Here is a 15,689-nt window from a genome sequence, read left to right on the forward strand (position 1 = left end):
AGAGTAAATATCAATATGCCTTTAGCTTCTTAGTTTAAGTTTTCATTTTAAAATATAAGTTCATGTATTTTATATGGTATGAGCTATTGGCTTCTTTTGCTCCCTTCTTAAAACATTACATTTTTCATTTCCAGAAGATAAATGAAGGCTAAAGGCATCTTTACATCAATGTTGTTAACGGATATAGACTTGAAGCTAGGTCTGAAGCACTTAAGACCTAGCTTCAGGGTAGACCTGGGCATCCTGCTAAATAAAGGGAGGAAGTCCCCAGGGCTGGGCATGGCTTCTGACTCCACAGTATTGTACAAAGTCTGCATGATTTTCAGAGGAGCTGAACAAAGTAATTCTAACCACTCTTTTCCATATCACACTAGTTTCAAGTTCTTAACTTATATTTTATAGTTTAGAGCAAACGCATGAAGCCCAGAGAAAAACAGGTTTATCCTAGCCCTATCCTGAGCTACCATTTTTTTAAAATATCAATATGCCTGATGCTGAGCCTTAGCTATAGCTTTTTTTAAAAAGAGAGAGGAAGAAAGAGATAGAAACATCAGTGATGCGAATCATTGATCGACTGAGTCCTGCACACCACCTGTTGGAATTGAGCCCACAACCCGGGGCCTGTGCCATGACCTAGAATCTAACCGTGACCTCCTGGTTCATAGGTCGATGCTCAACACTGAGCTACGCCTGGCACTACCACTTTTTAAAAAAATGGGTTTTTATTGATTTTAGATAAAAAGAGGAAGGCAAAGAAAGAGAAACATCGATGAGAGAGAATCATTGATCACCTGTCTCCTGCACAGCTCCTAGTGGGGCATGTTCCTTGACTGGAAATTGAACCAGCGACCTTTTAGTGCATGAGATGATGCTCAACCAACTGAGCCACACTGGCCAGGGTTTGAGCTACACCTTTTTTTTTTTTTTTTTTTTTTTTTTTAATCAATCTTTATTGTTCATATTATTACAAAGGTTCCTCATTTCTTCCCCCCTCCACCAGGTTCCCACCCCACCCTCTGCCCCCTCCCCATCCCCCATTGTCCTCATCCATAGGTGCACAGTTTATGTTCAGTCTCTTCCTCCCTTTCCCCGATAGTAAATTCCTTTTCAGATAGTAAATCTGTTACTTAGCATTTTCTCATATCAATAATACCTCCACATGCCCAATGATACACTTCACACAAAAGACATTTTCAAATAGGTCAACCAGCCTCATCCAGGCCCCACCCAAGGCACTCACAGATCAACACCCCAGCGCTATACTAACTCAACACATCCAGATCTAAGCCTTCATCACTTGATTCAGCAGACCCTCAAGTTCCCGCAAAAGTTTCCAGCCATGTCTGAGAGGCAGCCGTGGGCAGGTACAGGCGAGGAGCGAGCTGTTTCGGGCCTGGATGCTCCGGGCCTGGCCTCTGTTGCTCTGGTCCGTTCCACAACCAGCTGCTCCGGGTCTGGTCACTGCCGCTCCCGACCTAGTTGCTCTGGACTTGGCTGTTGCTGCTACAGGCCTGGCCGCACCCGACCCGGCTGCTCTGGGCCCGGTTGCTCCGGTCCCTGCCGCTCCGGGCCTGGCGGCTCCCAGCCTGTCAGCCGCTGCTCCGGGCCTGGCCGCACCCAACCCGGCTGCTCCGGGCCTGGCCGCTCCCAGCCCGGCAGCTGCTGCTCCGGGCCTGGCCGCTCCCAGCCTGGCAGCCGCTGCTCCTGGCCTGGCCGCACCAGACCCAGCTGCTCCGGGCCTGGCCGCTCCCAGCCTGGCAGCCGCTTCTCCAGGCCTGGCCACTCCCAGCCTGGCAGCCACTGCTCTGGGCCTGGCCGCACCAGACCCGGCTGCTCCGGGCCTGGCCGCTCCCAGCCTGGCAGCCGCTGCTCCGGGCCTGGCCTGAGCTACACCTTTTAATGAAACCATTCACAAAAACAAAATTACTTGTCATAATGCAGAGCTTTATAAGTGTTTGACAAAATGAGTCCAGCTGACTTCACCTACAGTCGTGCTGTATAAGTTAGCATACTTCCTCAGAGTTCCTGGTACTAGGGAACCACCTGAAAATTGTCCATTCCAACAAAGGTTGCTTTCTATTGTTTCTGATCTTTGTCCATCTCTTCATTTCAGAGAGGAATAAGGACAAGATACGGAAAAAGAAAATATATATATTTTTAATTTTTTTTTTATTGATTATGGTCTCACATAATTGTCCTTATTCCCCCATTCCCATCCCAAACCCCTCCCTAGATATGCCCCCCCCCCCAACCCCCGTTGTCCATGGCCACTGGCTAGGCCCATATGTATGTACACAAGTCCTTTGGTTGATCTCTTCCCCTTACCTCCATCCTCCCTTACTTTCCCTCTGAGGTTTGAGAGTCTGATCGCTGGTTCTCTTTCTCTGGGTCTGTTTATGTTGTTCATTATTTCCTCTAGATGTGTGAGATCATGTGATCCAGAAATACCCTTGTAAAAACCTAAACTGCAAAGAAAATATATTTTAAGGCATGAAAATCCTATTGAATAGTAAAAGCCTCTTACATTTCTTATGGATCTTGTAGTTGAGGATTTAAATAAAATTGTGACAATAAAATTTTAGATGCTTTAAAGGATATCTCTAGCCTTCTGATACCTTAACACAGGATTATCAATCTGTTTCACAAAGCATCCTTTGGTCCCAAAAGAGGCTGTTGGAAGCACACGTATAAACCTAGTATGGCAAATCATTTGTTGGTATTTTTTATGTTAAAATTTTAGATAACATTCTTCAGAATTGAGGTAAAATTCACAGGTGTGTATACTTCACATTTTATATGATAGATTTTATATATAGAAAGACCATTTACAATGCAGGATTGGATCTAACTGCTATGATAAAGAGAAAATAGTATCTTTTGACCTGATCGTTCTTATGGGCACACACACACACACACACACACACACACACACACACGCTGTTGGTGTTTTGAATTCCTAAAGCAACTTAATTTGCTATCTTTAACTTTTTTCTTTTAGCATTAAGACAACCAAGAAAGCAAGCAGTTCTCTACAAGTTATAATTTGCCTAAAAACTATAGCTAAGGCTCATTATTTACAATCTCTAAGATCTGGAAAACAGCCCAAGTGTCCATCAGTAGATGAGTGGATAAAAAAACTATGATACATTTTACACCATGGAACACTATGCGGTTGTAAAAAGAAGGGTCTCTTACCCTTTGAGACAGCATGGATGGACTTGGAAAGTATTATGCTAAGCAAAATAAGTCAGTCAGAGAAACACAAATATCACATGATCTCACTTATATGTGGAATCTAATGAACAAAATAAACTGACAATCAAAATGGGTCCAGAGACATGGATACATGGAACAGACTGACAGATCTCAGAGTGGGTGGGAGGGATGGGAAGAGATTAATAAGAGAATATTACATGCATAGCACATGGACACAGACAGTAGTGTGAGGAAGGCCTGGGATGGGGAGGGCTGGTGGAAGGAGGAAATCCGGGACATCTGTAATACTGTCAACAGCTTTTTAAAAAGCTATAGCTAAGGCTCAACAATCAAAATGTTTATTTTTGAGGGCATTTCATTTTTACATTTTGTTAATAATTATTGACTAGTTAGTATTTTATTATTTTTTCATTGTTAAATAAAATTGCAGCAGTAATACCAGAATTCTCAGGTTACTTCTGTTTAGTGAAAACAAATATGGTAGGTATAGAGGGCATCAGCATGTGGTATGTAATTAAGCAAATATTTTATCTATAACCTATTGGAGAGATAGTTTATGCTTATTGTGATCCTCTTTTGCCCCTAGTCTCTTGTCACGAGTCATGAATACTGGATCGCAGTTTGTGATGGAAGGAGTGAAGAACCTGGTATTGAAACAGCAAGTAAGTACACTTGTTAGAAAACATACTGGTAATCTTTCAGTATAACTTCACATGTTGACAGGTTGCTCAGCTAAAGCAACTTCTAGATATATTCAAATTATAACTATTAGGAATAAAGTAAAACTAGGGGTCTTTTGTTGATATATTTAAGAATTTTTCCGAGGTCTGTCATTGTTTTTGTTTTCTTGTTTTTAATTTGCTCTTGGATTTTACTTACATTTTTGTGTATATTTGTAATAATAAAGCCATAAGTGTCTTGAGAAAAATAAAACCTATTTAGAATAACAAACTGATACATAATCCATATTATTTAAGTTTTAGCATATTAAGAGAGTAGAGTAATGAATTTAGTAGCCTAAAGGCTTGTGTAAATTAGAATAAGAAAAACATTTTAAGCCCTCGCTGGTTTGGCTCAGTGGATAGAGTATCAGCCTGTGGACTTGAAGGGTCTTGGGTTCGATTCTGGTCAAGGGTACATGCCTGGGTTGCGGGCTCCATCCTCAGTGTGGGGCATGCAGGAGGCAATCAATCAATGATTTTCTCTCATCATTCATGTTTCTATCTCTCCCTCTCCCTTCCTCTCTGAAATCAAAATATATTTTTTAAAAATTTAAGTATAATTTATGTATTGGGGTAATAAAACTGCCACTTGATTTCATACTTTATTTTGAAATCAAATGACAGTTTTACACATAAGACATTTTTAAATGGTTTTCGTATTTGCATTGTTTTTCTCTTATTCTATTACTAGTAGCCCTGCACACGAATCCATTCACCAGTAGCTTGCCAGTGACTCACTGCTGCCCTCCAGTGGCTCTCCCTCTTTTCCCCCCACCCCATCCCTCTCATAGCTTGTTGCCCTTCCCCCTCCTGTACCTCTCCACCACCCGCTTGTAGCTCGCTGCCACACTCTCTTGCCGATCCATGATCAGGTCATTATGTGGTTGGTCATTAAGCTTTACAGCGTAATGACCATTTGCATATTATGTTGAAATCGGTTTGGCTCAGTGGATAGAGCATCGGCCTGTGGACTGAAAGGTCCCAGGTTCGATTCCGGTCAAGGGCATGTACCCTGGTTGCGAGCACATCCCCAGTGGGGGCTGTGCAGGTGGCAGCTGATCGATGTTTCTCTTTCATTGGTGTTTATAACTTTCTATCTCTCTTCTCTCTGTAAAAAAACCAATAAAATATATTAAAAAAAATACATCATATACTTCCTTTATCATTCTCTACACATGAAGTTTCCCTTTATCTGTGACAGTGTGTGAATATTGTATGGGGCAGAAGTGGTAAATGATTCTTTTGGCGTTGTCTGGTTGTAAAGACCAGACAAAAATATAAAGAATTGTCTATGGGCTTATGAACATTTGAACTATTCTGCTAGAAAGAAATTTTTCTTAAGTGATTTAATGGCTTAATCACTGGTAAGCTTGTCTTTATTATCTACTGAGCTATAAAATAAAAAGCAAAATTTGTATCTTTTTTAAAAATCTTATTTTTTTCAAACATCGTTGAAAGTTTTACTTGTGTCCCCTTTTTTCCCCACAATGACCCCTTCTAGCCCACCCCTAACCCCATCCCCTATTGTCTGTGTCCATAGGTTATGTATATGTGCATACAAGCTCTGTGGTTGATCTCTTTCTTTCCACCCATCCATCCCTGCCTTTCCTCTGAGATTTGACCGTCTGTTCCATGGAAAAATCTTTTATACTAAATAAAGATTTATTATGAGACATAGGTATAAATATTAAAATGGCTTTATTTTTACAAAATCTCTTCAGAATTTTTCTCCATTGCACAAATCAAATAGTACAATTTAGGGAACTAAAGAGTTATATGTAAATAAAGAAATGCATATAAAGTTAACTTTCGTAAAATCTTATAATTTATAATGTTCCCTTAATTCAGATTTTTTAAAAAATTATTTCTCTCTGTTATGTTGCAAAGTACTCCATCATTTTCTATTAGTATTGCTTAGAATAAATTTACAACTATAGTTTTTTCTTTTGGATAAAGCATTTTTATAGATTTAAATTTGTACCATTATTGCTTAGAGAAAGTAATGGCTTAGACTTTTTCTTTCATGAACAAACTCAATTTTACTTGAAACAAACTTAAAAGAACATTTTTGTACTACTTTTTTTTTTCTTTAATCCTAAATAATAGAATTCAGGAAGCACATTTAGTCAGCTTGAGCATTTGGTGCTGTGTTTATATTAAAAAGTTCCTGGCCAACAAATATCAGATAATGAAATAGCTTTTAATTTTAAAAGGCTTTTACTTGCCATCCAGAGTAAGTAAAAGAAAAAAAAATGCATATTTTTCTGTTTGCTCAAGGCAGTATTTTCCTTAGTGATGGTCCATTTTAGTAACTCAAAAATGTTGTATTGCCTAAGGAAAGTAAAACTCCTTGCAAAATAGTAATGTGTTATATACAGATATTTAAATAATCAGACTTTATGTTGCCTTTGTTGTGTGAAGTCTCTAAGATTCAAAACTTTTTTCCAGAACTTCCTGTACAGCTCACAAAGGAAATATCAGTTCAAAGTAGGCAGAATACCATCCCAGTAGGAATGCACTTTGAATAGGCATAATAATCACATAGTAAATTTTCTATATTCCATGTGTTATTTTCAAAATAATGATAAAAATCATCAGACTGAAATGTAACAATAGTATTACTTATCCCAAAGGCATGTAAGCATGTCAAAAGGCAATCTTCTGCCAACAACATTTCATATTCAAGGTGCAGTTTGTTCCATAAGAAGACATTGCAGAGTGTCATTGAAAATTTGGAATTTATCCCAGGCAAAATAAAAATGGTCAGTAAAGTTTGTATATATTCATTTCCCCATTTTTTAAAGAGCACAAGTATCTTTTGGCATAGAAGAATATACAGTAGAAATTAAAGAACTCTGATAGGTCATTTAATCTCATACATCTTCACAAAGTTTAAGTTACTCTGTTTTTAAAGAAACTTACAATTTTCAAAGAGGAAATGAAAGAAAAAAAACACACAATAGGAATCTTATGTGATCAAAACAAAAGCTTTCCATTACTAATGTTAAAAAGCAGACATCTAACAAAGTAAAGAAGCCCAAACATGTAAAATCTAGATACATCTAAACATTAAAAGGACCTTTTGGTTTAGAATTTGTTTTTCTATGGAAACTTGAGTAGTGCCAAGCTATTTATGTCTATGAAAAAATTCACAGAATACTTAATCTTAGAATGTGTTCAGTTGGAAGGTAAGTATACTTAACTTTAGAATGATTTCGTTGTTTAATAATAGAGGACTTTTCTCATGAAAATACTAATCTCTTCCACAGAATCTACCTGTTACTCGTATTTTAGACAATCTCATGGAGATGAAGTCAAACCCTGTGAGTAGCATGTAACATTATACTTGTAAAATTCTTAAATATATCAAACTGACTATATGAAGGTGATAAAAGATGAATTTGCTATGACCTTAATTACAACAGACTATATGAGGGGAAGAAAAGAGTCCATGTTCTTTTTTAGCTGTTATCACAGATAATGGGAATTGGTTTCTCAGCTACTACAACCATTCTGGCAGTCCTCATCCAAATTAAATGTATAATCTACATGTATAATTTAATATAAAATATATCCTAAGGAGCACATTTCTATAAATGAAAAAGAATAGTAAGTATCAGCTGGTATAACATAAAGAGAACTAAACAAATTTAATTTTCTAAAAATTAGGAAAGGAATGTATAGTGAAATTTTTAAGTATATGTGTTCAGGTGGTACTAAAGTCTTTGGGGCTGAAAAGTAAATTGAGAGATAAAATGTTGAGTGAATAGACAAATGAGTAAATATTGTTATCATTTACTTAAAGAATCAGTTTCCAAGCTATGTGTGTGTGTGTATATATATATACACACACACACACACACACACACATATAGATATATAAAATTAATATGCAAATTAGCTGGGATGCCTTAGGGCTGGGATGCCTTAGGGCTGCGGCTTGCGAACCGCAGCAAACTGCGGTTCGCAAGCCGCATGTGGCTCTTTGGCCCCTTGAGTGTGGCTCTTCCACAAAATACCACAGCCTGGGCGAGTCTATTTTGAAGAAGTGGCGTTAGAAGAAGTTTAAGTTTAAAAAATTTGACTCTCAAGAGAAATTTCAATTGTTGTACTGTTTGATATTTGGCTCTGTTGACTAATGAGTTTGCTGACCACTGTCCTAGAATATATGAGGAAGGAGCTCTCTTGAAAAGCCTGCAAGAAATACATACTTATAATGATCTTAGCGAATATGACTTTATTATAGGCAGTAAATGTCTGGAAGATATTCCAAACAGTAATCCTCTTATCTAATAAAAGAGTATTATGCAAATTGACCGTACCTCTGTTGCACCCACAAGCCACTTCACCAGCCAATCAGGAGCGAGTATGCAAATTAACCCAGCCAAGGTGGCTGCAGCCACGGAGGGAGCAGGAAGCTTGGGTTTCCCCAGCAATGGAGGAAGCCAAGCTTCCTGCACACCCTGGCCTGCCGTGGACTCCACTTAAGGCTACAAAATTAGACGATAAATAAATCCCAACAAAAATGGTGGCATCCATAGAGCGAGCAGGAGGCTTTGGTTTCCCTGGCAATGGCCTGCCCAAGCCTCCACTCAAGGCTAAAAAGTTTCAATTGTAGAAAATAAATAAATCCCAGCTACCAGGGACTCCGCTTGGGTCGCTGGGGGGCATGGCTGGCCTGCAAAACACCACAGGCCCCTCACCCAGGCCACCCTACGTCCCAAAGGATCCCCACCTTTATCTGGGACACCCTTCAGGACAAACCAGCTAGCCCCCACCCTCGCACCAGGCCTCTATCCCATCTAATAAAAGAGTAATATGCAAATTGACCATCATTCCAACACACAAGATGGCTGCCCCTATGTGGTTAAAGATCCTGCCCCCATGTGAACACAAGATGGCCACTACAAGATGGCCAGCAGGGGAGGGATCAGGTCTGCAAGGGAGGGCAGTTGTTGGGCAATCAGGCCAGCAGCGGAGCACAATTGGGAAGGATTGGGCCTGCAAGGGAGGACAGTTGGGAGTGACCCGGCCAGCAGAGGAGGAAAGTTGGGTGCAATCAGATCTGTAGGGAAGGGCAGTTGGGTGGGACTCTGGCCTGCAGGGGAGGGCAGTTGGGCTGGCAGGGGAGCAGTTAGGCATCAATCAGGCTGGCAGGGGAGTGGTTAGGGGGTGATCAGGTTGGCAGGCAGAAGCAGTTAGAGGCAATCAGGAAGGCAGGCAGGCGAGCAGTTGAGAGCCAGCAGTCCTGGATTGTGAGAGGAATGTCCGACTGCCCGTTTAGGTCCCAGATTGGAGAGAGTTCAGGCTGGGCTGAGGGACACACCCTCCCCCACCCCCACCCCTCCACCCTGAGCAAATTTTGTGCACCGGGCCTCTAGTAAAGAGTAAAACTATAAATAAATGTGAACTTTTAGACTAATACTAAATCTACAAGGCATTGAGGAAGTTTATTGTATTTTATTACTATCCCTATCTTGAAGCTGAGATGATGAATAATGACAGTGATAATGGTATTAGCTAATATTCATTACACACTTAAGTGCCTAATAAGAATTAAATGAGATAGTATGTAAAAATGTTTTGAATGGCTTTAAAATGCTATAAACATTCTAGGTGCATTCTTATAACTTATATTTGTTAATTTAGTGTTCTCTTTTTATTTGTCTTAATTGAATAAACTGAAAGAAAAGGATTAAGGCTTTATCAGATAGGTTGTATATTACCTTGTAAATCTAGCCAGTAATGGTTTCCTGGATCAGAATATTAATGGATCTGACAATGTATTTGGTTCACTGAGAGTTCTATGATTGATTAGCACAAGACTTGATAGTGGCAACACTTTAGTAGTTTGTCATCAGTCAGGTTTGGATAGTGCCATCCATACTGTAGAAAAGAACGATTTCCTTTGGCTGGTTGGGCCATGGAAGGAGAGAGGGAGGCAGAGATTAGCGATTACATCATAAGCAGTAAAGCAGTCCTTTCCAACTCCTTTAATATGAGACACTAGTTTCCAATATAGAGGAGGTCCACAACCCCTTATCCACCACTTCTAAAATCCAAAATGTTCTGAAAACTAAATGATTTTATAGAACTCATTTGGTGACAGACCTAACCTTAATTGAAGTTGAGGTTCTATAGTTTTTAGTTATCCTCCTTTATATTGATATTCGTATACTTAGTTGCAGAAATGTTAATGTGGTAGATGATGGGGTGCTATCCCCTGGGAGTGTAGCCGTATACAGTTTATGCATGATGTTATCTAAAACATTTTTTTAATTAAAAATTCAATATACATATAACTCCAAATGTTTCAAATAAGAGATTGTGAACCTGTAATAGGTATTCAGTACATTCAATAAAATCATTCTCATATAACCTTACCTGGTTTGGTTCAGTGGGTGGAGCATGGGCCTGAGGACTAAAGGGTCCCAGATTCGATTCCTGTTCAGGGCACATGCCAGTTTGTGAGCTCAATCCCCAGTGTGGGGCATGCAGGAGGCAACCAATCAATGGTTCTCTCATCATTGATGTTTCTCTCTCTCCCTCTCCCTTCCTCTCTGAAATCAATAAAAATATATATATATTTTTAAATCATGGACATATAAAGATAATAAAATTCTAAAAAAAAAAAAAAAAAAAAAAAAAAATACATCACTTGTAAACCTGATACATTTTCAAGAAACAGGATAGTATAATGATTAAGAGTGTGGGCATTTGCCGAAACCGGTTAGGCTCAATGGATAGAGCGTCGGCTTGGGGACTGAAGGGTCCCGGGCTCGATTCTGGTCAAGGGCATGTATCTTGGTTGCGGGCATATCCCCAGTAGGGGGTGTGCAAGAGGCAGCTGATCGATGACTCTGTCTCATCGATGTTTCTAACTCTCTATCTCTCTCCCTTCCTCTCTGTACAAAATCAATAAAATATATTAAAAAAAAAAAAAAAGAAAGAAAAAAGAGTGTGGGCATTAAAACTAGATTACCTGGGCTCAGATCTTGGAGTTAACATAAATACTAATTATGTGACCTTAGCAAAGTTATATACTCTATGTATTCCAGCTTGCTCCCCTGAAAAATAGGGATAATAATTACTACCTCACTGATATTATCAGGATTAAGTTATTTTATTGAAAGCAGTAGAATAATGCTTAACACATAGAAGGTGCTTGGTAAATGGTGGTAGTGGTGGTGGTGGTGGTGGTGGTAGTGGTGGTGATGGTGATGGTTACGCATTCTATCAGACTAATAGGTTCATTAAAATAAATTAAGCCAAACTGTACCTTTCTGAAGACAAATTCCATAGTCATGGTAAAATTCTATTTTTTTAATAGGAAACTGATGACTTCAGATATTTTGATCCCAAAATGCTACGAGGCAATGACAGGTAAGCAGCTCTTGTGTGTTTGTTGTAGGTTTCCCCACCCCTGCCAAGAATGGAAGTAACATAATTATTTTTGTTATAAATTAGTAATTGCTTAATATTAAAAAATTAAACTGCATAGAAAACTGGTAAGTAAATCCAGAGATAATCACTGGTAATTATACTTAAAATGTTTTTGTGCTTTTCCTTTCAAGATATACACATACAAAAGTACCTTTAGATGCTTTTTGTTTTGTTTTTAGTGAAATGATGTGGTATAACAAGCTGTGGGGGAGAGGAGGATCTTGGATAATATGTATGTTTTTAAATAAATACTCTTTTTTGGACCAAATGAAAAATGTGTCTTTATGTTAGATACCAGTTGGGTTCTTTTTTGGAGGGTAAGGGGGAAGGGGTGTTTTGTTGTTGTTAATCCTCGATATTTTTTCCCATTGATTCCTAGAGTGGAAGGGGAGAGGGAGAGAAAGAGAGACATCCATTAACGTGAGAGACACATTGATTGGTTGCCCCTGTATATGCCCCAATAAGGGCCAGGGATCGAAACTGGACCCAAGTACATACCTTGACCAGGAATCAAATCCAAGACTCTTTAGTGCTCGGGCTGACGCTCTAACCACTGAGTAACACTGGCCAGGGCAGATACCAGTTGTTTTGTTGTTTTTATTTTTTACTTAACTGGTCCATGTAATCTACGTCACTATGGATTGCTATAAATACTTCTTTTTAACAATGAAACATTCTACAGAGAATTTCTATATATCATGACAAAAATGGAATTTTTGTCTTTGCTTTACCCCAAGCTTTCACATCTTTGTAGGTAGTCAGGATAGATAATCTAATCATTAGATAGCTGATGATTTGGTACTTGTGGTATCTTAAAAGGTTATTCTCATTTTTGAACTTATCAGAAATACAAAGTTGCAAATAAGCTGCTGATAGTAGCTACAGCTGCCAAGAAGGAATTGACAAAGGATAAGTTATAGAAGAGAGAGATGAAGAGTGACAACTAATGGGTATTGGGGCTTCTTTGGGGAATGATAAAAATAGTTCTGAAGTAGACACTAGTAATGGTTTTAAAACTCTGTAAACATACTAAAAATCACTGAGTGCACAATTTAAAATGGTGGATTTTAAAATTCTTTTCCTATCTCAATATTCTCTGGGCTTTTTTCCTTGCGTTTTCATATACTAACAAGTAAATAACATTTTTCTTCTTGGAAACGTACTGAGGAACTCTCTTCATCTGACTTGTCTGTTAAGTGTGATAATGAGGAGGAATACCGGCAGTGATAAAACAGGAGCTCAGGCTCTTCTTCTTCTCTGAACTGTCATCACAACTGGATCTGGGTGATTAGTAACTAGTAATGCTGTGCTACTTAAATCTTATCTCTCCTCATTCCACTTGTACTCAGAGCAACTAAAGCAGGTGCCCAGGATCAGTGGTCACCAACTGGTGGTCCGCGAGGTCCAGAAGCTTGGCAACCGCTTGAACTTAAAGCACTCTAGAAGGCAGTTCAGTACTGAGGAGGTGTTTCAGTCAGATGGGCTCTGGTCTCTGTAGAATATTCCAATAAACCACAGAAATTGCAAGGTGATAGGACCGTGGCATCAGCCTCTGAATAACTAAGGGAAGTTATAATAGCTCTCCTCTCTTGGTTGGGATTTTCAAAAATTGTTTCTGAGGAAAAACTGAGTTATCTTTGTACAGCCTATTTTAGCGCCCAAAACAAATATACATCTGATTCACAAGAGCTTTGAAAACGTTTTTATAAAAAGATCTCTTGGACACTAAGGAAGTATTTTTAAACTATATTATAAATATACTAGTATAAATAAATATGTAATTTGTATATAATACTAATATATATATATATATATATATATATATACACACACACACACACACACACGCTATATATATATATATATATATATATATATATATATATGCTATAGTAAAGTGCAAATCCCTACTCCCTTCCCTTTTTCTTTCCTAAATTGTTAACCTTCTGTTTACATGATTTTTTTTACAAATGTAGATATCCACACTGTAATATTATGTTGAATATGGTAAAAAATTTTATATAATTTATCACTAAAATATATACTTTATCAACTCATCTTAAACCCAGATTTCCACTCTATGGGAGCTGCTGCTCAGTCTTCTCCTATAATTTTATTTTAAGGTCCATAGGTTGCCCCATTTCCTTTTAGACACTGAGACATGTACCTCTTCTGTATTCTTCCTCTGCATCCCAATTCATTACCAGGCTACACAAAACTAAAGGACCCACCCTCCAAGACAGTGAAAGAGGAAGAATTGTAAATATATATCTAATTGTGTGTGTGTGTGTGTGTGTGTGTGTCCCATGCCTATTTTTCTCCATCAGAAAAGCCGTGGGTGAAATTTTCAGTATGGTTTTTCTTTGTTACAGCTCAGTTCCGAGGAACAAAAGTCCATTCCAAGAGGTACGTCTCATTTAAAAATAATCTGTCCCTGAAAAGGAAAGATGAAAAGATGACCAAGCAGTCAAGAACATCTTTATCCTAAACATGATTTATTATGGTGACTACTAGTGGCCCAATGCACAAAATTCATGCACTGGGGGAAAGGGTTTTTAGTGAAATGATGTGGTATACATCTCCAATTGGGGACATCCCTCTCACAATCTTGAACCACTGGCTCCTAACCGCTCACCTGCCTGCCTGATCGCCCCTAACTGCCCTCCTCTGCTGGCCTGATCTTGCCCCTAACTGCTCTCCCCTGCCAGCCTGATTACCCCTAACTGCCTCTGCCTGCCTGATGACCCCTAACGGCCCTTCCCTGCCAGCCTGATTGCCCCCAACTGCCCTCCTCTGCTGGCCTGCTTTTGCCCCTAACTGCTCTCCCCTGCCGGCCTGATCACCCCTAACTGCCTCTGCCTGCCGATACCCCTTACGGCCCTCCCCTGCCAGCCGGATCTCACCCCCCAACTGCCCTCACCTGCTGGCCTGATTGCCCCTTAACCCCCTGCCATTCTGATCTCACTCCCAACTGCCCTCCACTGCCGGCCCCATCATCCCTCACTACCTCTGCCTCAGCCCCCACCACCATGGCTTTGTCTGGAAGGAAGTCAGAAATCCAGAAGATGGCCAGTCAACCCAGTCTAATTAGCATATTACCCTTTTATTAGTATAGATAAATTATATAGGATAGGATTACTTAAATAGTTGGGGTAGGGGGAGCCTTTTTCAGCAGGAAGAGATGCTCTTGGCAGACAAAAAAACATATAATTTCTATACCTGGACTGATAGCCATATGCACTGTACCGCCAAACTGGTCATTAAAAAATTGAACCGCTTCCTTACACCTTACACCAAAGAGCTGTTGCCCTTAAAACCCCTCCTTAGACCCCAACTTAGGTTCTGCCTTCGCAGTTCACCCAGATTAGTTCCTGATTGGTCTGTTTCTATCCCAGTCATCATCAAAAGCTCCGCCTCTTAGGCAGCCATTGGCTCCTTACAGTTCACCCAGGTTTGGTTCTGATTGGTCAGTTTCTATGCCAGTCAGTATCAAAAACTTCACCTCCTAGGCAGCCATTGGCTCCTGGCAGTTCACTCAGATTTGGTTCTGATTGGTTGGTTTCTAGGCCAGTCAGTGTCTCTGGGCCTAATCAGAGAGGTCAGCATTTCAGCCCACTTGCCAGGCCCCGCCCACCAGAGCCAGCTGCGAGCACAGCCTGGCATTCAGCCATCCCTTTGGTCGTTTTGGACATTATGGATCCTGGCTCGTTATATATATAAATATGGCAATCTTGATAAATCCAATTCTGTGCACCCAAGATTCTTTAAAAATATATATTCTTAGCAACTATATTTTTCTGATTTATAAAGCTGCTTTAAACACTGAGAATCATTTAAGCTTAAAATACCTGACATGAAATTAAGTAATTCTCAGAAAAAGAAGTCTTTAAGAAAGTTTTATATGTTTGGAACTTCTAAAATTAGATTCTAAACTTTTGTGACTATGCTTGCATTTGAAATACAAAGAAGATTCTTAGTAAAAATACAATTAAAGAACATACGGGGTTGGGCAAAAATAGGTTTACAGTTGTAAGTACACAGAAACAGTTTATTCTTGTGTTATTATTAATTAGTTATTGCATTGTTTTTTATATGGACAGCTGTGAACCTTTTACCCCACCCTGTATATTGCCCCATCATGTATATTGGGAATTATATAATTGCTAAGTTTTGTTCTTTCTACCTACAGTAAATAACCTAAAATTCAAAAATGCCTTTGGAGAAGGCCCTTTGGATTTCCTTGCTATTGCTTATGTGAAGAATGAGGTTTATTTTCCTCTAAATTGTTTCTGAAAACCTGTGTCATTT

General features: G+C 39.2%; 1 protein-coding gene across 2 annotated transcripts in view; it reads left to right on the plus strand.

Moving 5' to 3' along the window:
* The window catches only part of SCFD1 (sec1 family domain containing 1), a 98,795-nt gene that overhangs the window by 71,015 nt on the left and 12,091 nt on the right, over positions 1 to 15,689 (plus strand). For both annotated transcript variants that reach the window (XR_014794188.1, XM_084874692.1), the window contains exons 19-22: positions 3,803 to 3,878; positions 7,208 to 7,261; positions 11,269 to 11,321; positions 13,754 to 13,787. Coding sequence is in view for 1 of the 2 variants with exons in the window: in XM_084874692.1 (XP_084730818.1) it covers positions 3,803 to 3,878; positions 7,208 to 7,261; positions 11,269 to 11,321; positions 13,754 to 13,787 (217 nt within the window). In the remaining variant the exon portion in view is untranslated. The remainder of the gene's footprint in view (positions 1 to 3,802; positions 3,879 to 7,207; positions 7,262 to 11,268; positions 11,322 to 13,753; positions 13,788 to 15,689) is intronic.

This window comes from Pipistrellus hanaki (assembly GCF_964339955.1).
Source record: "Pipistrellus hanaki genome assembly, chromosome: 1".
Classification (NCBI taxonomy): domain Eukaryota; kingdom Metazoa; phylum Chordata; class Mammalia; order Chiroptera; family Vespertilionidae; genus Pipistrellus; species Pipistrellus hanaki.